General features: G+C 32.8%; 3 protein-coding genes across 7 annotated transcripts; 1 reads left to right on the top strand and 2 right to left on the bottom strand.

Moving 5' to 3' along the window:
* The first annotated feature begins 1,967 nt into the window (after nt 1–1,967).
* Nucleotides 1,968–11,660, top strand: LOC114371941. Of its 5 annotated transcripts, none has more exons than XM_028329272.1 (8): nt 1,968–2,291; nt 2,500–2,717; nt 3,529–4,138; nt 4,757–5,123; nt 5,616–5,710; nt 6,788–6,982; nt 8,825–9,519; nt 11,534–11,660. In XM_028329272.1, exons 1-7 carry the CDS (start codon nt 2,088–2,090, stop codon nt 9,503–9,505), a joined length of 2,370 nt encoding a protein of 789 aa, XP_028185073.1. In that variant the 5' UTR covers nt 1,968–2,087; the 3' UTR covers nt 9,506–9,519; nt 11,534–11,660. The 5 variants fall into 5 exon arrangements, with proteins under 5 accessions (XP_028185073.1, XP_028185074.1, XP_028185072.1 ...); XM_028329273.1 differs by lacking the exon at nt 11,534–11,660 and adding an exon at nt 10,723–11,050; XM_028329271.1 differs by lacking the exon at nt 11,534–11,660 and having other exon boundaries at nt 1,969–2,291; nt 8,825–9,799.
* LOC114371778 (alpha-galactosidase-like) lies at nt 11,544–15,803 on the bottom strand. The gene is made up of 15 exons (XM_028329118.1): nt 15,640–15,803; nt 14,673–14,731; nt 14,494–14,550; nt 13,998–14,032; nt 13,758–13,861; nt 13,593–13,668; nt 13,435–13,493; nt 13,269–13,334; nt 13,054–13,137; nt 12,791–12,855; nt 12,577–12,659; nt 12,376–12,466; nt 12,217–12,266; nt 11,770–11,910; nt 11,544–11,682 (listed from the first exon to the last, which is right to left on the bottom strand). The coding sequence occupies exons 1-15, from the start codon at nt 15,801–15,803 to the stop codon at nt 11,590–11,592; spliced, it is 1,227 nt and encodes a 408-aa protein (XP_028184919.1). The 3' UTR covers nt 11,544–11,589.
* A 3,398-nt stretch (nt 15,804–19,201) lies between these two features.
* LOC114369300 (alpha-galactosidase-like) lies at nt 19,202–24,259 on the bottom strand. Its single transcript, XM_028326505.1, has 15 exons — nt 23,797–24,259; nt 22,881–22,939; nt 22,720–22,776; nt 22,560–22,594; nt 22,286–22,389; nt 22,126–22,201; nt 21,944–22,002; nt 21,784–21,849; nt 21,576–21,659; nt 21,356–21,420; nt 20,611–20,693; nt 20,403–20,493; nt 20,250–20,299; nt 19,597–19,737; nt 19,202–19,509 (listed from the first exon to the last, which is right to left on the bottom strand). The coding sequence occupies exons 1-15, from the start codon at nt 24,000–24,002 to the stop codon at nt 19,417–19,419; spliced, it is 1,269 nt and encodes a 422-aa protein (XP_028182306.1). The 5' UTR covers nt 24,003–24,259; the 3' UTR covers nt 19,202–19,416.
* Between the last annotated feature and the right edge of the window lie 3,177 nt (nt 24,260–27,436).

The following is a 27,436-nucleotide window of genomic DNA, read 5'->3' as shown; positions in this document are numbered from 1 at the left end:
CACTCTTCCACCTTGTACTAATAGAGAACAACCCCCAATTAAGTATGAACTCATTCTTAATTGTAAGGTCAAATACCCCATAAACAACTACGTGTCATCTGAAAAGTTGTCCAAGTCATATGTCAATTTCGTATCTCAATTATTTACTGCCTTTACTCCTAGTAATTTGCAGGAAACTCTAGCAGATTCTAGGTGGATCTAGGCAATGAAAACAAAAAATGGAAGCATTGGAGAAAAATGCTACTTGGGAACTTGTAACCTTACTGGATGGAAAGAGTACAATTGGTTGTAGATGGGTGTTTACCGTCAAACATAAAGCTGATGGAAGTGTGGAAAGATATAAAGCAAGACAAGTTGCAAAAGGTTACACTCAATCCTTTGGGGTTGATTACCAAGAAATCTTTGCACCAGTTGCAAAGCTCAATAGAGTAAGGGTGTTATTATCACTAGCAGCAAATCAAGATTGGCCACTTCTTCAATTCGATGTAAAAAATGTCTTTTTACATGGAAATTTAGTGAAAGAAGTTTAAAAGGATCCTTTTCCCGGTATACCAAAGTACTCAAATATTCCTTTGATGTGTAAGCTTAAAAAGGCCTTATACGGATTGAAACAATCACCAAGAGCTTGGTTTGGAAGATTTATAAAATCTATGAAGTTTTTTGGTTACACACAAAACAATACTGATCATACCTTGTTTCTCAAGCAAAATCAAGGTAAAATCACTGCATTGATAATATATGTTGATGATATGCTTGTGACCGGAGATGATCTTGATGAAATTTCAAAGAGATATTTAGCTTTTGAATTTGACATGAAACAACTTGGAGATCTCAAATATTTTTTAGGGATCGGAGTTACAAGGTCTAAGCATGGTATCTTCCTTTCTTAAAGAAAATATGTTTTAGACTTGTTAGTTGAAATAGGAATGCTTGGGTGTAAACCAATTGATACTCCCATAGAACAAAATCACAAGAATTTTCATTATGTTGATGCAACCAATGTAGATAGAGGAAGATATCAAAGACTAGTGGGAAAGCTAATTTACTTGTCTCATACTAGACCAAACATAGCATATGCAGTCAATGTCATGAGCCAATTTATGCTTGACACAAAAAACCGCATATGGATACTATTGAACAAATATTAAGGTACCTAAAATCTCCACCATAAAAATGTTTGTTATTCTCAAATCATAGTCACCTCAAAGTTAAGGGTTACACTGATGTTGGTTGGGTTGGATCAACAGATGACAAAAGGTCTATCACTGGCTACTTCACTTTTGTGGGAGGAAATCTAGTAACTTGGAGAAGTAAAGCAACAAGTAGTTGCTAGATCAAGTGCTGAAGCAGAGTTTAGAGGGATGTCAGTTGAGATATGTGAACTGTTATGGATTAGAAGTCTCTTGAAGGATATTGGATATAAACAAAAGGATGCAATGAATCTTTATTATGATAATAAATCAGCCATAGAGATTGCTAACAACCCCGTCCAATATGATCGTACAAAACATGTGGAAATTGACAAGCATTTCATCAAAGAGAAGATTGAAGATTGTATTATTGTCTTTCCTTTTGTAAAATTAGAATAACAACTTGTTGATATGCTGATCAAGGTAGTAGCATCCAAGGCTCTTAATAGTTTTCTTGACAAGTTAAAAATGTAACATTCATGCACCAATTTGACAGGAGGTGTTAGAATCCATTAATTGTAGGGATTAATTATGATTTGAATTATAATTGATCTAAATCCCTGTTTATTTTTTCTTTTTTTATTTGTGATTCTTTTTAATATTTTATCTTCAATAATCATAAAAAAATATAGAAAAAATTATATAGTTATTCACGTCGTCTCAGAAGATCACCCGTTACCATTTTCTTAATATTTAGTTATTTTTTATTTACTTAAAAAAGGGTCATAGTTACTTAGATTTGATAACAGTTTGAATAATTGAATAATAGCTGGTGAACGTGTCTCTGTTGTGTCACATCAACATCAACGCGCTCGTTCCTCTTTCTTACTAACTTAACTAGTAAGAGACTAATACGTACAAGTTCCCATTTTCATCGTTGCTGCTCAGAGGTCTGAAATGGCTACGCTTTTGGGTTTGATTCTGGTGGGGTTCGGTCTCGGGGTGTTAACAGTTGTTGCTGTGGAAGCTCTGGGGTTGTTATGGATCATGAAACGGTTGCGGCACAAGATCAATAATGACGAAGCCTACTTCTCTTCCAAAACCCCGACTACGGCACTGCTTGATCCCCAACAGTCTCTGGATTTTGCTTATAGAAAGCAGGTTAGCACTAATTCACCAAACTGAGTATACTTACCTATGTGTTGCCTAGCTTTGTAAAATAAGTAATTTTGGGATGTCTCAATGGTCTATATATGCTGATTATTAAGTAATTAGTTATTATAATGATCTTACATGGAAATATGGTTGAAAACTTTGGAAAAGGAAGTTTGGTACGTCTGATCCGTTAAATTTTCAAGCTCTTTTTCAGGGTGTGGTTTGGGTTCTAGAATCAGGAAAGATTTCAAAACCGTCAAGGGAGCAAAAAAGGAAAAAGGAGACCTTGGAGGTTTCCCCTGTTAAGACGTATGGACAAATCAAGGGTCAATCACTTATTCTTAGAGAAGCGGATGGTTTGCACACGACGATTGAACTCAAGGGCTGTGCAGTTCAAGCTGTGTCAGCATCAATTCTTTCTTCAAGAAAATGGTAATGTGGTGTGGAGGGCTCTTCAATTGGGTGGTATTATTTGGTATGCAATATGGATTGACTAGCAAAATTACTGTGACCACTGACCAGCTTTTGACTTTAAATGCTTATTTATTATCAAGGCTGTTCCATGAGTTCCCAAGAAGTGGCAAATGTTACTAGCATCGTATTCTATCTAACATATGCTCTTTGTTAGGTGAATTTCATGTACATTCTTCTCCCTCCTTTTTTTGTCTCACCACTTACCTTGAGTTTTCCACTTCTTCTCTTAACTGCGCATGCATGTATGAATGAACCTTAATAGTTGGAATGTGAAGACAAGAAGTGTCAAAATTCTCTAACAGGTGCCATGAATTACAGTAGTGAATATCTTTCTCAACTTCACTTACTGCCTAGCTAGCAGATAATGAAAATTTTCTTTGAATGCTAAGCTACTATGCATGTGAAATCATGGCTATCATCCTTGAGCAATGTTACAAGTTGCAGAAAATATGATCCTCAATTGATTATGCTAGAGTCACCATTCCACTTATGTATATCTCACAGCTTAGACAATGTAATAATGGGGTTATTTTTTAAGGCTTCCCTGATATTTAATTTGGCGTGGAGAAATCTCAGTTCCTTTGTGCCTTGCATACTGCTTAAAATAAAAAGTAACTTGTGAATTGAGATCACTTGGATATTGGGTGTCCTAACTTCGTAAGTCAAATGATATTGAAAAGATAAAATTTTGTTATAATTATTGGTCATTTATTTAGGAAGCTTGATGCTTCAACTCAAGTTCTTATTTGTTTGGTGATGAATCTTACAGGGCAAAAATGTTCCCTATCAAAGTGGAAAACACGAACTCTGTCATATACAATGGAAACAAAACTATTTATATATATCTTGACACTTCATGGGAGAAAGAGGCATGGTGTAAGGCCCTGTATCTGGCTTCATGTGATCAAAAGGAAAAAATCAAATGGTTTACCCAGTTGGATGAAGAGTTTCATACTTATCTGACATCCTTGAATGCTGTATACCATTCCTTTATGAAACCATCAGTGGAATCAAGTGTTGAGGTAATAGAAAGGGCTAGTAAGCCTGATGGTTCTTCCTCAAAGGTTCGTCAATTTTTCAAAAAGGTTGCTAGAAGAACTTCCCGAGTTGGTTTGGAAAATATATCAACTTGGACTTCATTGTCAGGTAATGAAGAGAAAAAGAATACCGAGAAGCTTCGTGCTTGCCAAGATGCAATTTTGGGTACTGGCTTTTTGAAGACTGCTTCTACATCAAAGCCTCTTAAAAATTCCATGGTAGACGATGTGAAGTTTGGTATTGATGAAGGAACATTATGTTGGAATTTGTTGATTTCCCGGCTCTTTTTTGATGCAAAAGGAAATGAGCAGTTGAAGAGATCCGTGCAAGCAATGATTCAGGTTTAAGCTTTTCCCATTTGATTTTTACTTGTTTTAGCGTGAGTTTTGTTGTTTGTTTTTTGTGAAAAAATGTATCATTTTGTCTAGGTACCAATTTCTAGCAACTTATGTATATTAATTTCTTAACATGATGTTTATATCTATCTGAATGAAATCCCTCCATTGCTGGTAGGTCTTAAACCTCAAGTTTACCAGTATAAGCAGGACTCTGTTAAGCTTAAAAATTTTAAGAATATAAAAGATTCTATCCTTTCTAAGTCTCTTACCTACAGAGTAATTTTGTCACCTTAACTGATATGGTGGTAGATTCTATATCACACTATATGAAGCAGTTCAAAAAGGAAGTCGGCCCATTGTCAGTGTTTTTTTTTCTTTTTTTCTTAACATAGTCAATAAAAGAAAGTATTGCTTAATTTCAACATTTGTTTGTATTGGAGCTGTGCTTATTTGTGTAAACATGAGCCCCTCCCACCCCGGCCCCCATATTTGTGAAGTGGACTTCATTCCATTATGGTTTTTTTGTTAAGAGATAAATACTGATTACTTCTGTTTGTTTACAGAGAACTCCCCCACACAAAACTTATGGGATAAACGATGCTTTTGTTTTCTTTTTTGCAGAGAACATTGTCCAATATGAGAACTCCTGGTTATATTGGTGAAGTCATCTGTACCAATATCAATACTGGGAATGTTCCACCTTGCATTGTAGGAATGAGAGTTCTTCCTATGGAAATGAGTGAGGTATGGGCTGTAGAAGTCGACATTGAATATTCTGGAGGTGCTCTATTAGAGATTGAAACAAGGCTTGAAGTTCGTGAACTAGAGCTCCATGCAGGGACAGAAGACTCAAATCCACAGCCAAACAATGCTGGAGCTGTCCCATCAGATCTTCTAGAAGGTTTTAAATATTTTGGAGAGCAATTGAATTTTGCAGAAAGAACGAATGATGTACAAGAGCAAAAAGAAGATGGTGATTGGAACTCTGGTTAGTACATGAGTCAAATACAACCTAATTATTTATGCTCCTTTTCTTACTTCCTGAAATCTCACTTGAACTTAATTGGTCGCCTATTTGCCACCTATGGTCATACCACTTTCTAAGGTTGTTACTTGTTAGCATATCCATGTTTTACTCATTTACTACAATTTCCACATGCTATAAACAAAGTACACAGGTAGATGGAGATTATGGGCTAGGGCTTCCAAATCCTATGTCATACCATCTGTGGTGCTTTTTTTTAGTTCACAAGATTTTCCAATTGAAACAATGGCAAAGAAATTATATGCTTTTCATGAGAACTCCCCCCTCCCCCTTTGTTTTTACCAGAGAATGCCTTAATGGTTTTTCTACTGCTGCTAGACTGCTTAAATAGTAAATTTCCAAAATGTGGAGGAGAGAATATTGTCATACCTAGGTTGTGCGGTATAATGTTTTTAGATTGATATTGTGATGTGTATCTTGTTTTTCTCTAAACAGATGTTTCCAGGAGCTTTAAGAGAACTATGTCTTCCCTAAATCAAGGATCAAGATGGAAATCTATATTAAATTCTGTTGCCAAACAGGTTTCACAGGTACCCTCTGTCTATTATTCCCTCCTTTATTCCTTTGGTTGCTTCTTCCCACGGCACTTTTTGCAGTCTATTTCTTTCATTATTGGAGTTTTGCTATTTTGATTATGTTGTGTGGTTATATTAAATAAATGGGTGCATTGCTCTTTTCCTTTCTCCTGGTAAATTACCCTATGGCCCCTTTGATGTTAGAAATTTCTTACAATTTGGCCTAGGGCCTAACTCACCTCCACAAAACTGACTTGTAAGGTGAGGACTGCCCAAGTTTTATAAGGACTTCATTGGCATTATCTCTAATCAATGTGGATCTCAACCCCCTGAGAGTCGATGCCCCTGAAGTTGCACTTTACAATGCTTAACTTAGCCTTTCTGGCCAGCCCCTTCATAGGTGGCCCTCTTTGAGACACTGGCAACTAACCCTACTAGGCTGCAATTATGGCGACTTTCCAACAAAATTATACTGAATTTCTCTATTATAACTTTTTGTCAGACAATATCTCCTCTTTGTATTCAGACACCTATATATTCTGGATAATTTTTTTCATAAACGTATACCCCCCTGAAAAAGCAACCTCTAGGATTAATGAACGTTTCTATAATAAAGTAGGACTGTGATTAATAATTGCTCCTTGATGTTCTGGAATTTCAAAGGCTTTGTTAGAACTGAAACCACCGTACATTTCCACTAAGTTTTTCTTTCGTTCTGCTAACCCAAACGTCAAACAAGGCAACCCATAAGGTATTGTTATGATTCGGGGGATAAATTGGCATCTATATACTGAGAGCAAACATGCAAAAGGAATTTTGGTTGTGTAAATTTAACTTTTGCCTTTAATTAATTTTGGTATATATATCTATTTGAATTTCTGGACGATTAATCTAATTAATGTGCATAGGTCAATGTTTTTTTTTTTTTTTTCTGATTCTGTATGTTATCTTTACTTTCGTTTTTGTTGGCTCTGCATGTGCAGTGTTTAACTGTAAAAATTCTGGATTTGGCAACAAATGTTGTCTTTGAGTATTTTCTTATTCATTCATACACGTTCATTCTCAAAGTAACTGATTATTTCTTATCAAAAGGTTCCTCTCTCTTTGGCAATAAGAGTCACTTCTCTTAGAGGAACAATGCGCTTGCATATAAAGCCACCTCCCTCTGATCGATTGTGGTATGGTTTCACATCAATGCCAGACATTGATTTCAACTTGGAGTCATCTGTTGGAGAACATAAGATAACCAGTGCACATTTTGCTTTATTCCTGGTCAATAGGATAAAGGTACGACTGACTCTCTTAGTCTCTTTCCATTATGATTTATAACTTTATTGAAAGAATTCAAATTGTAGACTACTTGTTATGAAATCACATTGATAGCCTCTACTCGTGTCCGGACTCGTCTAAGAGCTAGATTTGCCTCAATTGTTTGTCTCTTGCCTTCCGCCTTATTCAAATTAGCTTCTGCTATTTCAAGAGTTTGCTGTGCTTCTTGTGGATAAATGTCATCACTACCCTTTTACGCATCATTTACTAAAACAGTGATCTCATTATTGTTTATTCTAGCCAAACGGCCCATCAGAGCCATCGTTAAGCATTGGTCTTTAAGAAGACGTATTCTCAAAATACCTATAGCCTTGCTGTTTTATTATTAAGGTTTTCAAATTTATGTATTTGCCTCTCTGTAGAATCTTCTCTTATTACTGAGAAAAGGGGGAAATTCATTTTCCATAAATTTGATCAAAAGTGCAAGATGTTGTTATGCTATTCTTATATCATCTAGCAACAACAAAATCCTTTTTCAACTGGGTGGGTTGGCTACATTAAATGACACCATTTGAACCAAAGTCTTTTTTAATGGGTTTTCTTAGAGTTTTCCTTGGTCTTTATCTACCTCCATTTATCAGGTTATCCTCTATGATTGACTCTTCTTATTAGGGCCTCTGTTGGTCTTCTTACATGTCCAAATCAAGAAGTAAGATTCTATAATCTTTTCCCCGATACATTCATTTCTAATATTTCATTTATGTCCACTCATCCACAACAAAATTTTCATCCTTGCAACTTTAACTTGTATGCTCTTATTGGCACTTAGTCACCTGGCATTCTATACCACAAAGTATTGTTGGTCTTATGGAAATGCTTATCATTTAAACTACTTAAAAATATAAATTATCTTTATTCCACGATGAGTATTTTCAATCTAGGACTGAAGAAAATAATATTGATGCATGTTACATTTGAAGTTTGCTATAGTAACATAGTTCTACTACTCCTCATCCACTTGGTTGGAAGATAAAACAACATCTATATTAGATAAAGTGGTATGGTGTAATTTGCCTAAAATAAACATGCTGTAATCAAAGATAGTACCATCCTTCTCCAGATGTAGTGAGGACTGAGGATAATGTGTGCTTTCAAAATTTGAGAAGTGAATATTTTCTTTGGAGTTTGCTTAGAGTACAGAGTGCTTTTCTTCCCTTTTACATCTGGTCTCCTCTTTAACAAAATCCTTCGTTAATAGTTATGTGTTAGGAAACTTAGAGAGACTAGAAAAAACAGAGAAAGAAAATGAAAAACAATGCTTTGACAGTGTTTACTGAATTACGAAGAACCTAAGCAAAAGTTTATCCTTCCAAGGTTTCCCCTTTCTATAACAGAGATAATGCTCAGTTTATCAAATGGTAACATAACAGAATGGCTATTTTTCTAACTCTCCTCCTATTTAAGCTAATTCCCTACCTATCTTCAACCACCCAACTATTCCTAACTACTTTCTGGTCTATCATAAATTCATAATAATGTATATGTTTTCAAAAGATACCTTGTTTTTTTCTTTCTTTCTTTGGAGTTTGTTTAGAGGAGTACAACTACAGTGTTTTTCCTCTGTTGTATCCTTTCTTCTCTCTAACAGAGAACCTTCTTTAACTTGTGTTCAACACCAAATACTTGTATATCCTTAATCTTGGTCACACTTATAACAGACTGAGAAATATGTTTTAACTTCATATCTCTTTAAAAAGTATAACTGCAGCACAGACTGAGAAATACGTATGAACTTTCATCTCTTTAGAAAAGATAAGAGCAGCTAATGCTTGCAAACTGAATTTAATTTTGTTCCTGCAGACAGGAGTTCGAGAAACTTTGGTGCTCCCAAATTGTGAAAGTTTATGCATTCCATGGATGTTAGCAGAAAAGGATGATTGGGTTCCTCGAACTGTTGCTCCATTCATATGGATTAACCAAGAATATGGAAACGAGAGATCCACTTCAATTGATACCAATAATCAACCTTCTGGTGGAGTGGAAGCTAGTTTGGAGGTTGGTGCAAGCACCTCAAGTAATGATCCAGAGCACAAACAACAAAATCCAGAGAGTACTGAATCTAGTCAAGAAGCAACTAGGACATCATCAAATTCTCTAGAACTTCCATTAAGTTCCTCTAATTCAGTAACACTAGAAAGCAGCCGGAGTTTGGAAGAACAGAATACACCATTGTTAGAGAATGACAAACCTAAAAAAACCAGCGATATTAAAGAATTTAGGACATCATTGATACAGAATGACAAACTACTTGAAACTAATGAACAAAATATAGAGAATAATTCTGAGTCCCAATCACAACACAGTGTGGTGATGCCGAAACAAAATCATTCTGTTGAACATGAGGATGGACTGCCAAAGAAAATGGGGAGAAGGGAAAGGATGCTTGATCTGGGAAAGAAGATGAGCGAGAAATTGGAAGAGAAAAGGCGTCACATTGAAGAAAAGAGCAGGCACATTGTTGAGAAGATGCGAGGACCATAAGAAATATAAACCAGGTAAATGACAGAATGTATATGTGTAGTTTATGATCTGTTGATATGTGAAAGACAAGTACTATCCATAGAACAGCAGAATGTGGGGTATCCTTATTGTTGCAATAAATGAGTTTTATATTTTCTGGGTGCTCATAGGATCAAAAATTGAAATGGAACTAGATAATCTTCTTGTAATTTTGCCATTGCCACAGGGTACGTTAGAAAATTCATTTAATATTGAGTTCTATAGATTCATCATTCATGCTCACTCTTATATTTGAGGAATATCTTATTTTTATTATTTTGTATTCCGTTTCTGTTTGTTATTGGACAACTGTGTCATCTTGAATTACAAAAATGGTAAACCCACCCCATTAGAAGAAGAAAAAAGGTAATCCTGGATTACCACTTGTCCAAAGTACAACTAATATTTGTTTAAAAACATTTAAACTTAATAAATTACTAGAAAGAAAATATTCAATTATATGTCATCTAAATATTAGCAGGAGCCATGTAGTCCAGGACTATCTGACAATTTTTTCATTTTTGAGATGTATGGATGAAAGATAGAGATAGAGAGAGAAAAAAAAGACTTAAATATGTTTTTGATTTCAATAAATTTTTAAATTTTATTTTGATTCCTAATAAATAATAATCATTATATTTTTTGTATTTAGTCCTTATCATTTGGATGTCTTATTTAACTGAGAACATGTTCGTTAAAAATTTAAAAAGATAATTTGTGGCGATTTTAAAACTGTGATTATTCATTTCAAATTTTAACAATAATCAACTATGAATTATTTTAACTAATTATTTGATCTCTACTTGGTTTTCAGAAATATTTTGTTTCAAAAATAATATATTACACATTAAGTATAATTGATTATAAAATTAGGACAATCAATTATATTGATCTAAAATTCAATCCAAGAGTTAATAAGGACAAATTAATTGATTGCTAATTGAAATAAATGATTGTAATCACTTGGTTTTATAAAATAAAAGGAAAAAAAAACCTTTGGTCTTTCTAATCCTTTCAAGTATTTTAGGAGTTATTCGTTAATGAGAGATTTTTTAGGAGTTACAGATAAATTTTAGGAGTTATGACTCTATTTGAATTATGGATTTCATCCTCATCTCATATATTGATAATTTAATTTATATTTTTATTTGTTTCAAATATACTTCTTAATTTTAATTTCAAATTTATCAGTAAAAGAGTAATGCAGTAAAGTCACGACAACCACGCAGACTGCTGTTGCAGTACATAAACGACACACCATCCATAAAATTAGTTAAATATTTGCAAAGAAGCCGAGACAATGCACGGACTAATCAGGAATTAGAAGCTCCCCAGAAAATATTGAGAGAAATCCAAGGAAGTCTGAAACAATCTCAAGATTTTCGTGTTTGATCGTCATTATGCATCTTGCCGCCTCTTGCACGAACTTTTTATTTAACTATTTTTTTTTATTAAAAAAACCGAAAACTGTGATGTTTACATTATAGAATGCGGCCTTGAATTTTCCAAGTGTCCTGATTTTTTATGTCATTGTGTTATTTATGTTTCTTTTGGCATGCAAGTGAGTCCAATAGAATTGCAAATTTTGTAACTGAATGGTGCAAAAGTTACATCAATCCTCAATCCTGTACGCGTACTTCATTTGGAAGTGTTATCACCTCCTACGACAAGCAGAATTTACGTTTAAATGGTGTAGTTTTGGATTTCAAACGTTCATTTTGTAGAGACAGTATAAAATCTTGATGTTACTTGTCTATTTTTAGAAGAAAAAAAAATGCATGTGTTTGATGTGCTTTCATTTCAGCATCATGAATTTAACTGATTTAGTGGGAATAGAAACATGAAAAACTTATTTCCTTAAAATAAAGTGGTCCTCAGTGCAACCAAATTGCAAATACAACCGGAAGCTCAAAGACTTATACATTAAGTATAACTTATAGTCTTATACATTATACTTGTCTTTCTAATTGAAAAAAAATAATCTGTTTGCTTTATTTGTGGTTCCTGCAGCTTTAAATGGTTTGCCAATATAGTTGTGTGTTTATCTTCTTCTCTGCCACTCGAAATTAATACCTTCTGGGAGTCAGGACATACATCTTACAAGCATGTGAATCTAGTTCAGCAGATATTTTTCCTGAAACCGATGTTTGCGTTGAGTGCTGCAGAATTCATTACACGTGATCAAAACCATGGGAATGCTAAATGCTCTACATTATTAAGAACTCAACAAGTCTTAAGTATCTTACCTCCCATAAATCTCTTGCATCAACTATAGTTCCTGGTTCCAAGCCAATGTCAGACCAACATGCAGTCACTGTTGCATTTGATGAACTTCTGTTCCATAAGATCACTGCTACCTTGTTACCACGAAGAGGACCTGTCCACACCTGTCACATGAAATATCAGTTAATGTGTTTGAGAATTTTGGCATTTATTTTGTACATGTATATATAGGTGTATAGACAAACACAAATGGTTTTGACTGCAGAGTATCAAATTTGTGCATACTCTCTATTTGTGTGCGATAAGCATGATAGATGAAATAAATGCACTTAAAAAAAGTTTGAAGTAGTATCACAGTTTTGTAGTGAAATATGAAAGCACTGAATACCATGTTAAGATAAGGTGACAAATTGAAAAGGATAACCAAACACAAGAGAAAAAGAGGATGAAAACTATAGAAGGAAATTTACCTCCAAACCATTATTGTTTTTCACCTTCTTTCCCTGTATTCCAAGTTTGTCTGCAATAGAAGAAGAGGGTCATTAGTTTTAAAGCATTCTGTTGAAGAAATTAATGTTTTTGTAATTTTGTCGATCAAGAAAGTCAGAAATGTTATCTCCCATTCATGCCTTGATTTACTGCAACAACTTCTCGGTTGCTTATCAGTTCATATGTGGTATTATCCATTGCTTGAATATCACAACCAACCAATAAAGGAGCCTATTTATACACAAGAAAATAGTTGTTAAGCAGAAGATTACATTTTCCTGAAAGGACTTTATGATATATGACAATGTCTCAATAGCAGACATTTTTTTTTTCCACGGTACCTTAGCTAAAGCCCATATGCTGAAATGGGCACGATATTCTTCTGTGGTCATCCCTCCATTTCCAACTTCCAGCATATCAGGATCTAATATCCGAAGAGCAATAACATATATCAGAAACCCAGATAAATTGGAGTTTTCTGTAATAGCAATGTTCTGAAGTCCAATAGCATATATAATAATCCAATGTTTATAACTAGTGAGGCTAATTAATTACCATTCCATCCTCCCGGTCCAGCATAAGATGCCCATCTGTCATTTGCATCTGCTATGGAAGTCATACTGGGGAAGTATTAAATATAAATCAGTTCACAACATGGAAAGTGAAGAAAAGAAACTGAGTAATGCAATAAATGAGAATGAATCTTGAGAGGTTGATACTTTATTTAGTTCAATTCTTATGTTAAACTGAAACAAGCCTCTCTTCTGCCAATATCTTTGTCAAGTGTTCAGTAAAAGTACGAATGTGAGCATGCTCACCTATTCCAGTTATCTTCAATATCCCCTGTTGTTCTCCAACTATTTCCCACAGTTTTGGCCCAAGTTGCTGGGTCTTGCCATCCCCTATGTTTGAGAAATCAATTAATCATAAATCAACAATGCAGTTTCTGTCAACTTAATTAGAGGGAAATTAGAGCAAATAGAATACTAATTTTACTTTCTCTCTGTATGAGATCATCACCAATTTAACTCACCATTCACACATAGAGAAGAAGATTGGCCTTCCAGTTTTTAACAAAGCTTCACTCATTGGTGGATACCTGTTTTAAAAAATGTATGATATGAAACTGTGAATTCCTTGTTTTATAAAATTATAAGCATGTAGATACTTAATTGTTTGTATTTAAAGATCATGCATACCTTTCTGTGGCTAATATACCATTATTTTCACAATTATCATACTTCAAGTAGTCAACTCCCTAAAATAATGTTTAATTCAGATATTAGTTAACATTATGTTAGAAATAAGTTGACAGAAATGCAAAATGACTTTCAAATGAATGTATCATCATATATACCCAAGAAGCAAATGTTTTTGCATCTTGTTCTTCGTGTCCTAGTGATCCAGGCATACGTTTACTGCAAGTTTGATTTCTGCAAAGAAACCGTAAGTGATCAGAAAGGCTCGAATAAATTAACACAGGCATGCTCATGATCAAAGCTTAAGGTTGATATGCTGATACCCTGCATCTGAATATATCCCCAACTTCAAACCTTTCCCATGAACATAATGAGCCAGAGCCTTAATTCCTGAAGGAAATGTTGAAGCCTTGGGAACCATATTTCCCTAACATCATTTGAAATTTGTCAGTGGTATCGAAAATAGATTTTAATCTACAAAATTTAAATTAACATGCACTTGGATTTTAAGCATATAAATTAATTGTAAAAGACAAAATTAAAGGATATTGAATATTGATTACCTGATGGTCTCGATTAAGTTCGGCCCAACAATCATCTAGAAATCATGAAAATAATATAGTTAAAATTGTTTCAATTTAAGACTTTCTACACAAAATATTCTTATACAAAAGTATAACGCGTGGATGGGTTCAAGATCAGTCAGTCTCATAAACTTATATTTCCTTAGGAGGTTTTAAAATGCTGGTTAATATTTATTCATGTTTGACGTATATAGTAAAAGATATAAATACTATAAACTTTTCAGTATTTATTTTTACTTAGTTAAATGATACGTGTGTGACTTATAAATATATATCATTAATTATTGAGCATATTGACACTCATGAAAAGAATGAATATCGAAGGAAAATATTGATATGTAACTATTGCTATATATGAAACGTGACACATTATTATAGTAACTATGACTTATTTACTCATAATTAAAAGTTTTTTTTATAGTCGTTACAATAGATATATACGACTAATGCAATAACATTGATAGTCGGTGTGTACCTAAATTAATGTATTTGTATCCCAAAGCAGCAAGGCCCGATGACACCAATGCATCAGCTGAAATAATGAAGAAATATAGTAACACATATAAATTCAGACTAACTAAATTATAAATGACTGAAATTGTAAATACAATCATTTGGGTCAATTCTGAGTGCACATAATAATAGTGAACATACCTGTTTCTCGAATTAAACTTTCATTAATATCACAGCCAAAGTGGTTCCAGCTATTCCATCTGATCATCAATTCACATGTAATGTGTTACCATATATATACACTTTTTCATGAATTTAACTGGAAGAATATCATTGGACGGAATCACTTAACATATTTTCAGCAAAGACATCTTTTAATACACCTATTTTTTATTTTAGAAATCATGGAAAAAACAAGATATTTTCAAATCTTCTATTCAAAGGGATAAGTTTGAAACAGAATATTGACACACCCTATGTTATATAGAGACAAATAATACTTAAAGGAGAAAACAAACGATAATAATAACATCTTGCAGCTAATTTTGTTGAATGCTATAATAAAGTGTACAACTGTCTATTTCATCAATCAGCCAAGAGATCTAGGTACAGGTACCGATGAAAAACCGACAAAACGAAAGTATGGGTTAAAAAAAAAAGTAAAATGACATACTAGTACAAACATTTTAGCTTAAATTACAAGACAAATGCCACCCTCATGGACCAGCCATGGGACTCTGGGAGCACTCAAATTAAGCACATTATACCAGCCACAATTTCAGAGCCTAATTTTGAATCCCCAACACCTCTTGTGTGTGTTTGGCTTAAGCATTTCTCGCGTTCTAATGCACATTGAACACAATTTTACTAAAAGGAAACATTAGCTTTCAATGTGTTAATCGCCAATACAAACACAGCCAAATAATGTCAGAGTTACATTTTTATCTATAGTACTCTCTTTATTACCAATAATAACTGAAAAACACATTAACAAAGTGTGAAAGAAAACGTGCTACTTACACTTCTCCTATCCCTCAAACAACAAACAATCATAAATGCCTATATAAAGATGTGTATGTATCAACAAAAAAATTCAATAGAAAATCTGATCTGAATGAGAGAAAAAGGAGTAAAAATTAAAGAAATAAGAGAGGGTTCAATAAATTACCCCATGGGGGGTGTCTGGCCGAGTCCATTTTCAAGTAAGTATCTCTCAATCTTCTCTCTGGACACGTTACCTGTTGCAGTTTTGTTCAGCAATAAGCGAGTGGCATCAGAGGCACTTGCATTCAACACTACAAAGATGCACAAGACAAACACCACCGTTGTCATTGCCATATAGAACTATATATATGTATATATAAATGGATATTTGTGTGAATATATATGTATGTTTCTGAATCAAAGAGTTTTTGTGTTGATATATATAGGCCAATGCGCTTGGCTGTTGTTATAGTCTTAACTTAAGCGGCAGGAATCAGATATGTGAAGAAAAAGGAAGAGAATATGTTGGCAATTTATAGAGAAAATGTTAAGTGATCGAGATTTGGTAATTTTGTTCCAGCTTGTCCACTGGGATACACATACCAATGATGCTTATCCTATAATATACTGAAAGATGATGCATCATTCTCTTACTACTTTATCTCTCAATTTTATTTTATTTTAAATTAAAGAATCGTAGATTATATGCCATTTTGCAGTGATGAAACAGAAATTTCGGCTGCGAATGATCATATATATATGGTCATGTGTATTCCTCTCCGGTCCGGTGCATGTACTAAACAATAACACTTGCTGAATAAGTTCAAGAATTGTGTTATTGTTGAATTTTCGTATAACAAAATAGAAAAATTTGCTTTCTTGCACTTGACGTAAGTTGACTTTTAACAATAATAAATAGAAAATGTTCATGTAAGGAAGGTATTTAATAAGTTGGTTTCCCCGGTGACATCAAAATTTGTTTGGTAGTAGTATCATCTTGATAGAGTTGGTTTATATATATTTTATCGACACAATTTTTTGTTATGTTATTATTTTCTATTTTTAGTAAGTTCAACTTCAATGTTTCATTAAAAACTCAACTTCAGACTTCAATATTAAAAATGAGCCAACAAAATTACTTTCAGTACTTATTACGTAATATAACATCATTAGGTAAAACAAAATTAAACAATTAAAATTTATTATTAATTTAGTAAAAATGTTATAATTAATCTTTTTTTTACAAAATTAAATGTTATTGTAAAGCAATGACCTAATTAAATGCTCCCATTATTACAAATAAATTAAGGATTCTTGAAAGTTCAATGTATAGTAGACATTTAAGCATATACTGACATGTTAATATTAATATTGTGCGTGTTTGGATCAACATTTAAGATGCATGTTATTTTGTAAATTTGTCAAATTAAATCAAGCAAATGGCGTAAAAACGCATGCACGAGCAGCTTTAGATTGACGTGCACACATCCAAATGCACGTGATGCCAAAGCAAACATGCGCAACATGCATTCAATCATGTCATGTTTATAACTACGTAAACATTTAAATGTAACATCCAATTACAAAACGTGTCATTGTTTTCATCACATTACACATCTTAACTATCATTTTTTCTTTATTTTTCTCCACTTTCTACTTATTCCACTCTAAAAATTGGGGTGGACGTTTACAATTTCCTGTTTTTTATTATCCAAATCATTCTTTCAATCGCTAAACATCCCACCATTCGCAGGGTAAAAAGATTTATATTTACGGCATATTATTTTCGAATGACTCTTACCATTATGTACAATCTTTCTTGGTGCAGTGGTTACACACGCTGCCATTAATTAGTTGTGATATTTAAGATTAAAGAACATACACGGAACTCATATTTCACTTTGAGCACTTACGAGCTTTCTTACAACGCTTGTAATTATGCATCACAAAGCCCTGGAATGTATTAGAGTAGTCTTACTCCATAAAGTTTATTGTAATCTTTTCTTACTATTAGTCAGCTTTAACTCTTGTTAGTGCAGTTGTAACTCGATATAAAGAGTGTTCTGAATTCTGATTCTGTAACAAACTGGTTATTCATATTTCAGATAAATGAAAAGTCTATTTTACTTCTTTTTTTTTTCATTCTTTCAGAATGCAACAAAACAACTTAGAGAAAATTAATTTTGAGCAAGACAAGAGACGTATGTTATTGGGGGTATAATGATACGAAAAACTCTGAGGTGAAAACAAAATTATTTTTGTGTATGTTATGTTAATTAAAGGTAATATAAAAATTATTTTCGTGGAGGAAAAACGTTGTTAGAGAAGGGAGAGTCAAATAATCAAATCAAACAAATAGGAAAGAGAAATAAAAAGTGTCATGTGGAAAAAAAATATTCAAGTAAACCTAATAACAAAATAAAAAAACAAAAAAAAAACATTTGGCAGTTGTCTTAAATTTTGATATATATATATATATATATATATATATATATATATATAAAATATCTATTAGCCGACTAATTTTTATTGGAATTTGGAAAACTTGGTTGGTTATTTTTAACAGAATATCCTCTTTGAATCGTGTTTTTTAAATTTGCTTAATCCTCTGTTTGGTTGATTTATTGTAGTAGTGATTTGTGTGAAAATTTTCAAAAAAATATGTGAATCTCACATTTTTATATACTAATTTAAATATTTTTTCATATTTCTTTTTGTTTTTCTTTCCCTTCTACTCTAACAAACAAGGGATTAGGGCACATATTTGTTCTGACAAGCATAATGTTGGTATTTTGATTTAGATATTTTACTACCTCCACCGGTCCAATTATATTTACCTTTTTTTTTTGTTTCACACAATTAAGCATGAAAATAAGTAAAGTTACGCTGAATCCGATTTTGTTTAAAATAAATTTAGTCTATTTTTCAAATACTTGCACAAGAGCTTGACTCGTTATTTGATATAAATTAAGTTGATCTATTTCAATATCTAGATGCATTAAAGCCTTCAACTATGCAATAAATTAACGTACCATTAATGAATTAGGCCTTTTATCATGTCAACCAAATCAAATGTATGCACTTTTTAAAAATTATTGAGATAACCCTTTTGCTAAACGAGTCAGACTATAGTCGAATAGCACCCTGTTATATTATTGGATTGGATTAAATTTTGAATCTAATTTTAAAAAGTGATCCAATTCAATACAAATCAAACTTATATATACAAACTCATGCTTTCATTTATAAAATTATCATACCCGTATTGTATAAATAATATTTATGAAATTACAATAAAACCAATTTATAATTTTCTTATAGCTAGTTTTAATATCTTAATCACGTTTTTTATTGTGATATTTATCATTTTTATTTTAATATTTATTTTTAAAATAAATTTTAAGTCTTTCTTGACTAATATTTAGTATTTAGATGTAATAGTTGTTATGATGTTCATTGATAAACATAATAAAAATCTCTGATTTTAGATAAATCGCAGCAATGACCACAAGCATGCACCACATGTAAGGAGTTAGGACGACAGTTGTCACTACTTAGATCACCATACATTACATAAAGTGGTTCTCCCCTTTTATTTCCCATGTATACTTATTAAATTACTACTTAATTATCTTCTTCCTGGCTAGGCTTATTTTATTGAGAGAAAAAGAGCATGTGCTTAATATGCTTTCAAGGAGCTGAGCATGATCACCATCGTGATTGTTTGGAACTTAGGAGGCTTTAGAGAATTGAAAGGTTTATTATTGTATATTTGTATTGAAAATATTATTATCAAGTGCGTTAAAACACCCCTATTGCAAATATAAATAGAAGCTGAATAGCATTCAGCATATACGTATACATGTATTCTGGTAGTTCTTATAGAAAATTAATGTCCCTATTTATGTATAGTATAGTATAGTATCCTCTTAGGAAATTGAATCTTGGTTTCTCTTGTTCATCAAGGGCTCTTTGGAGTCAGAACATACATCTTACAAGCATGTGAATCCAATTCTGCAGAGATTTCTCCCGAAACCGACGATTGTGTAGAATTCTGCAGAATTCATATTACTCATAATCAAAACCTTAGGTATATCTGCGTTATAATAAAGAACATAATAAGTCAAACAATGTATCTCACCGCCCATAAATCTTTTGCATCAACCATAGTTCCTGGTTTCAGGCCTATGTTAGACCAGGATGCAGTCACTGTTGCATTTGATGAACTTCTATTCCATAAGATCACAGCTACCTTGTTATCACTGAGAGGACCTGCCCACACCTGCCACAATATATATGACCTATCTATTTAGAAGCTGTTTTTGAAAGTTTTAATTTTGGACAATCACTGTGCATATTTTATGTGTGTAATAGGAGAAATTATTAGACCGTATATATGGCTATGTTTTCAACCAATCTATACCTGACATATAGTCAAGTTTTTCAATTTACAAGTAAAAATTAATATCATTCAACTATGTCATGTGAAGATTAATTGAGACCATAGCAACCATGGATCATTTAATATTTTCTCGTATAATAGACACAAATGCAGGCTTACAAATGATTTTGACTTTACAAATACATTTGTTTCTATTTGCTTAATTTTTATGTAAATAGATTAATTAGATGAGATGAGATATCTGCCCTTCAAAATTGTTTCCTAGCTTGTCAGAGTTTTGTAGTGACATATGAAAGCAGAGAGTGGTATTATAAGAGAAGATAGTGAGAACCTTCCACACAGTTTTACTGGAAAACACACATATAAAAGGGAAAACCTAGGAAATTAACTACCTCCAAATCGTTATTACTTTTCACTTTCTTTCCTTGAACTCCTTCTTTATCTGCATGCAATACCAATGGGAAGATTGTAACTTATAAATTCCTTAAAGAAATCAATGCTTTTGTCATTTAAAAAAAGTGAGGAGTTTTTTTATTGGTTCATGCCTTGGTTTACTGCAATAACTTCTCGGTTGCTTATCAGATCATATGTGGTATTATCCATTGCTCGAATATCACAACCAACCAATAAAGGAGCCTATTTATACACAAGAAAATAGTTGTTATAAGCAGAAGATCGATTACATTTTCCTGAAAGGACTTTATGATATATGACAATGTATCAGTAACATGTATCTTTTCTTTTCCCTGGTACCTTAGCTAAAGCCCATATGCTGAAATGGGCCCGATATTCTTCTGTGGTCATGCCTCCATTTCCAACTTCCAGCATGTCAGGATCTAATATCCAAAGAGCAATTACATATGTCAGGAACTAAAATAAATTGGACTTTTCTGTAATAGCAATGTTCTGAAGTTTAATACCATACATAATAATCAATTTGGATGTATTTGACAGAACTAATACTAAAAGCTTGAAAGGTTAACTAGAAGTTAATAGACTAGCTAATTATAAATTATTAACTATTTAATAGAACTAGCTTTTAAACTAGTTAAAAACTAGCGTACCCCATTGCTCAGAGGCTCTTCGCTATGCGAAGGTATGGGGGAGGGATGTTGTACGCAGCCTTTCCCTTGCATATGCAAGGAGGCTGTTTCCGGATTCGAACCCATGACCAACAAGTCATCAAGGCACAACTTTACCGCTGCACCAGGGCTCGTCCTCTAGCTTTTAAACTAGTTGACGAGTATAAAACGATGTGAAAAAACATATATAAAATTATAATAAGATAATTAGGATAAAAAAAGAAGAAGAAGAAGATAGGAGCTTATAAGCTCCATGTAAAAAAAACGCTACCAAAATGTTGCAAAAATAAACTCCCTTACAAACAGTTTTAATTTGGTCAAATATGCCTTTAAGCTAATCAAATAAGTTAGAAGTTAGCTTCAAAGCCTTGCCAAACACACTCACTAGTGATGAGGCTAATTAATTATTTAATTACCATTCCATCCTCCAGATCCAGCATAAGATACCCATCGGTCATTTGCATCTGCTATGGTAGTCATGCTGCGAGGGAGTAAAATGAGTTTTAAATGAATTATGAAAATAAATAAATAAAAAATCATTGAGAGTTGATATTTCTTTAATTTGCTCAGTTATCATGTTTATCTCTGTCAAATTGTTGATCAGTAAAATATGAACTGAAATACATTGCTTCTCACCTATTCCAGTTATCCTCAATATCTCCTGTTGTTCTCCAACTATTTCCCACAGTTTTGGCCCAAGTAGCTGGGTCTTGCCATCCCCTATGTTTGAGAAACCAATTAATCATAAATCAATAATGCAGTTTCTATCAACTTAATTAGAGGGAAATTAGAGCAAAATTTTTCTTTCTTTCTCTATGAGATCATCACCAATATTTTAACTCACCATTCACACATAGAGAAGAAGATTGGCCTTCCAGTTTTTAATAAAGCTTCACTCATTGGTGGATACCTGTTTTACAAAATGTATAAAATTGTGAACATTCCTGGTTTTTATAAAATTTTAAGCATGTAGATACTTGCTTGCATTTAAAGGCCATAAATACCTGTCTGTGGCTTTTATCCCATTATTTTCACAATTATCATACTTCAAATAGTCAATTCCCTAAAATAAGATTTAAATCAGATATTAGTCATAATGGATGTAGTTATAAGTTTGATTGAAATGCAAAATGACGTGCAAATGAATGCATCATATATATATATATATATATATATATATATATACCCATGAGGCAAATGTTTTTGCATCTTGTTCTTCATGTCCCAGTGATCCAGGCATACGTTTACTGCATGTTTGATTTCTGTAAGGAAATTGTAAGTGATCAGAAAGGCTTGAAACCTTTGACATACGCTCAAGATCTAAGCTTAAGGTTATGTTTTGATACCCAGCATCTGAATAGATCCCCAACTTTAGACCTTTGCTGTGAACATAATCAGCCAGAGCCTTAATTCCTGAAGGAAATGCTGCAGCATTGGGAACCATATTGTCCTAAGATCATTTTTAATTTGTCAGAGCTATGAAAGTGGATATTATAATCGATTCCCTGCAGTTTAAATTTTAATTTGTCGTGTACACAGCTTAATTACTATTAGTCGCGTGCGCATCAAGAGGAAGAAAATAATAAAGCATATGCGAAATTAATTGGAAATATTAATTACCTCAGAGTCTCGATTAAGTTCGGCCCAGCAGTCATCTAAAAATCACACAAAACAATATACATTACAATTGCTTCCTCACAATTAAAATATTAATATTGTTTTCATATCTATATATTATAAATGGATTATTACTACTATTGTTATAGAAGTAGTTTTATACCTATATTTACATACCGATACCCCAAAGCAGCAAGCCCCGTTGACACCATTGCATCGGCTGAAATAATAAACAAATACAACATAAAATCCAGATTGCTAGATATATCTGAAATTTGAAGTACAATAACATTTTGCTGAAGCAGGGTCGCATAATAAAGTTACCTGTTTCTCGAATTACACTTTCATTAATGTCGCAGCCAAAATGATTCCAGCTATTCCACCTGATCAGCATTCATGTATATATTGCCATTTATATACTCACATAATAACAATCTTTCAATAAACAAAGACTCTATATTTTGATATTTTGATATATATACATGCATGACAATTATTTTTATTGAAGTATATATATATATATATACATATATAAAGGAACTTGATCATTTCGAAATCTTCTATCTATGGAGAATGGAGAAGAATAATAGGAAGTGAATAGAAGATCTAAATATATTTCTGTTTATAACAAAACAAATAATCCGTAACTTCATATAAGTGACTTAGGCATGTAAAATAATATGTAAATATAAAGATAGGTGAATAAATAAATTAAAAGAAATCCTCAATTTAATATCTTCATTAAAATTATATGCATTATAATGCTAGTTTTTCCAAAATATTATTTTTATCAAATCACTTTAATCCAGCAGTTACAAGAAAACAGACTTGAGAGACGTCATTTCATTCAACTCAAGGCCGGTGGAGGACTTGAATTCCAATAAAGGAACCATAGATTTTAGCTATAAAAGTCCTCCTACTCTCGTCATTCCAGTTAAGTACGCATTTAATATTCTTACCTTTTTAATAATTTTTCAATTTCTCGTGATCGAGGTTACACTTACACACTTACTATATCTTTATCTTTTTTTTGTTCAAACTACAAACAACTTGTGTACGTAATTGTGGCAATGGACATCAACGTAAATTAGTTCCTTATTAAACCAAATTTTCTTACGTTGTATAAATTTATATGTAGACACGTATATATATATATATATATGCACATGCAGACAAATTAAAAGTTTGAACTCAGCTAATTAAAGGAAAAAGAAAATGATAGACACAAAGAAGCAATTACCCCATGGGAGGTGTTTGGCCGAGGCCATTTTCGACCAGGTTTCTCCTCGTAACTTGCTTTGTCGACGTGGAGATTCCTCTGCTTCTGTTCACTAATAAACGAGCAGATGAAGGATTTGCATGCAAAAGCACAAGGAAGCACAAGGCAAGCAACATCTCCATCGCTAACCTCCAGCTCCAACCTGAGAATGAATATTGCATTGCCATATAGGAATACAAATATATATGTAAATGTTTGTCAATGTGTGGTTTTTTTTTTAAAAAAAAAAAGAGGCTAATTGAATATTGAAGAGGTTTTTATGATGATAATGCGGTAGGCTGAAACGGAAGTGGGTACAAGAAAAAAGAAGATGGTTTTAGTTTGGGTAGTTTGTGAAGAAACAAAGATTATGAGGGCAATTTATAGAGGGAGGAAAAGTGAGGTGTGTTGTCTGATCAAACACCTTGTTCTCTCACTTAAAAAATAATAAAAATAAAAAGAAAGAACACATGCACATTGTCCGGTGGATGAATATAATAAGAGAATTATAGATGAATAAGATTTGACACATGAAGAGATAGAAAAAAAAATAAAAAAAGAGGTGTTTGTTAAATGCATAAAAAATATGAATGTATGTATCATCACTCGTATAATAATATGTCTATCCTTACACGCACCGATGCATCATTCCGTTGCTATCTCTTCCGTTTTTCTTTTGGATCTTTCAAAACAGAAATTTTGAATTCAATGTCATTTTGCTACCGACCATCCGAAATTTCAGCAACATATATATGATCCTCAACTGTTTTCTTTTTTCTTTTCACAAGCAAAGCATGTCTCCCTTCTGAGAATTAGATAGATAGATTGAAGCGAACGATCAACTTCCCTGGGTGACGAGAGAAACTTATCAACAGTGAAAGAGCGGCGCCTCCTAACTAGGGGTTTCTCCCTCCATGAAGGGTTTCTTTTCCTCTTTAGGTGGGATCCTTTTTTGTCCGTAATGAGTTTTTTTTTTCTCTTCCACATATCTCTTCTTTTCTTCCGTCATGCATCACATTCACTTCTACCTTTCTTTCCTTTTTTTCTAACTACCACTTTTATTTTCTCTTTTCTAACTTACCAATTTCCCAATATTTGGCTATGGTACCGTCTTCTCTCTCCTTGTCCCTACCTCTCTTCATCACATTTTCTTTTCCTTTGAACAGAATTTGTTAAAGCCATCTATATTGCAATCTTATCCAAAACACAACTTTAGGCACGCAGCATTGCTCTACTGATCAAATTGTTGCCTTTATGTTAGTTCTTCTATTACATAGCATTGTTATGGGTTATTTTGGATTAACTTGGTTTGAGTTGTTGTTGGACAAGTTCAAATACAAGAGAAATAAAGAAAGAAAAGAAAAAAAAAGTGTAGCAGAGTGTAGAGTTTTGTCAAAGTTACTTGTAACAAGGCATGTTTTGTGTTTGTAGGTTTAGGATTATGTAAAAAAATTAGGAACACAAGCAAACTAGCTTACCTTAGGGACACGGGATAGAAGAATATCAGTCTGTTAGTAGTGCTTTTAAGTTTCACTAAATGCCAAAGTTTGTTAGTAGTGGTCTTAGCTGTTAGTAGTGCCACTTGCTCGCTGTATTTGAATTCTGTTAGTGGTAATGTGTGAAGGTAATAGCCTATATAAGGATGCAACAATAAGGCAATAGGGGAATGAATTTGAGTCTGAATGCTTTAGAGTAGAAGGAGGCCCCTTGTCCTCGAAACAAGGCTCTCAATTAAGGTCCTTTATTCATAACAGATTACTAAGTAATATGTTTAACTATTTCACTTTGAACATGTAGGGATGCCAAACAAGATTAAACTTGATGGATCAACTCACTTAATCCACTAAAATGTTAAATATTTGGAGGGAAAGCTTTGATATCTATAAATATTTGTAATCTCTGCCAAAAAGAAAAGGTTTGCATGCATGATGTGCTCCCCTAAACTTCTTTCCTTTGTAATAACAATATTTGTTCTTTCCCACCTTTACACTCACGCCTGCATTTAGTTTATTTCTAGATACTTTAGAACTACAGAGCTAACATAAGAGATAATTAATACTCCAACCCACACATAGCATTAATAATCCATTGTCAAGTATCTTAACCATTTCAACAATTTGATCAATATCTCTCCTAACTACTGAAAATATAAGAGCATTGTGTGTTGACCAGATTGACCCAACTACTACAAACTAAACTTATTCCCATCATATTTTATTCTTTTTTTTATTCTACGTATCACAATTTCAACAAATTAAAGGGAATTATTTTGGATATCTTTATGTAATGTTGAACAAATGTCGTCTCACCATCTCAAACACTCAATCAAGACTAAAGAGAAAAAAGGGCATTCAAGAGATATGTCTTGTATTTTCTCTACAATTTTGCCTCACATGTCACCTCATCAGCACCTACAATTATATTGTGCCATGTCAAATTCTAAAAATCCTAAAGAGTATCTTATCCAGTATTATCTTTCATAAAAAAAATTCCACCTGCAAAATAGCACATTTATGAGAACCCTATATACAAAGTTAATTGAGTTTGCCTAAAAATGGATTTTTTTTTCAAATTTAACGGATTAAAAAATTTTAATTTGAAAAACAAAAACTAGATTCATCTCAAATTTCAAGAACTACAATCATCTTCTAAACATTTACATGCATGTAAGAATTACTTGAAAAATAACCTAAAAATATAATAATAAAAAGATGTACCTTCGCAATAAAATTTAAAACATTATAATTTAGACATGACCATAAAGTAAGGCAACCTACAGAAAACACGAGTAGAGACCGACATTTTCTGTCACTAAACAGAGACATTCACACACTTATCATTAGTGACCGATAGTCAAAAGAAAATCTCTTGCTTAAACATAAGTTGCTAAACATTAGCGACCGATATTTATTTCTCCCTCTATGGCAACACTAAGCGATCACTAAACATTTCTAAATGGTTCGCCACCTGTTCGGTGGCGGAGTAATATGTAATAAAAAATTTCATCGCTAGCATTTGCGGTTCGACAGAATTAGCGATTTAATTGGTTGCCACTGAAGATTTTGATCACAAATTAGGCCGCTATTTTGTGCAAATGACGAATTGATTTCAGTGGCTAAATCGGTAACATATTGTGACCAACATATTTCGGTCGCTAATTTGTGATTTTCTTATAATGATTACGTTTGAAGTCCAATTTGATGAAGTGGAGATCATTTCCATCATGTATACTACTTCTACAAAATTGTCGACGTCGAAAACACAGATTATATTAATTTTTATCATGTCACCCTAAGACATATAGTTCTTATACCTGGATCGTTTTAATTGAAAAATAACGAAAACCAAAACGAATGTCTCACTTTAATTACATTTCGTTAGAAAGAAATAGGCATTCAGATTCAGGTCAACACATTTGATATACTTCTTTTATATATGTTATACAATAGATTTGCCAAGTCACCATCGCTTGAGCAATTACTTGGACCCCAGAAAAGCCTTTATCTTTTCTCTACATGGAAAAAGATCCTAGATCATGTAGCAACGGCCCTATCTAATTATCTACCCGTCTATATATTGTTTAATGTTTTACATTTCCTTCGATTGTGTTAGTTTTAGATCA

The sequence above is a fragment of the Glycine soja genome, chromosome 10 (genome assembly GCF_004193775.1).
Source record: "Glycine soja cultivar W05 chromosome 10, ASM419377v2, whole genome shotgun sequence".
Taxonomy (NCBI): domain Eukaryota; kingdom Viridiplantae; phylum Streptophyta; class Magnoliopsida; order Fabales; family Fabaceae; genus Glycine; species Glycine soja.
This window is presented reverse-complemented; position numbering and strand designations above follow the sequence as displayed.

Coding starts and splice junctions, on each gene's coding strand:
- LOC114371941 (XM_028329272.1), top strand. CDS start 2,088: ATGGCTACGCTTTTGGGTTTGATTCTGGTGGGGTTCGGTCTCGGGGTG. Junction 2,292..2,499: donor ATTTTGCTTATAGAAAGCAG/GTTAGCACTAAT, acceptor GCTCTTTTTCAG/GGTGTGGTTTGGGTTCTAGA. Junction 5,124..5,615: donor AGATGGTGATTGGAACTCTG/GTTAGTACATGA, acceptor TTCTCTAAACAG/ATGTTTCCAGGAGCTTTAAG.
- LOC114371778 (XM_028329118.1), bottom strand. CDS start 15,803: ATGACAACGGTGGTGTTTGTCTTGTGCATCTTTGTAGTGTTGAATGCA. Junction 14,551..14,672: donor AAGTTTAATTCGAGAAACAG/GTATGTTCACTA, acceptor TCATTATTTCAG/CTGATGCATTGGTGTCATCG. Junction 12,467..12,576: donor GCATATGGGCTTTAGCTAAG/GTACCGTGGAAA, acceptor GTGTATAAATAG/GCTCCTTTATTGGTTGGTTG.
- LOC114369300 (XM_028326505.1), bottom strand. CDS start 24,002: ATGGCAATGCAATATTCATTCTCAGGTTGGAGCTGGAGGTTAGCGATG. Junction 22,940..23,796: donor GGCCAAACACCTCCCATGGG/GTAATTGCTTCT, acceptor AATGCTGATCAG/GTGGAATAGCTGGAATCATT. Junction 21,421..21,575: donor ATTGAGGATAACTGGAATAG/GTGAGAAGCAAT, acceptor ACTCCCTCGCAG/CATGACTACCATAGCAGATG.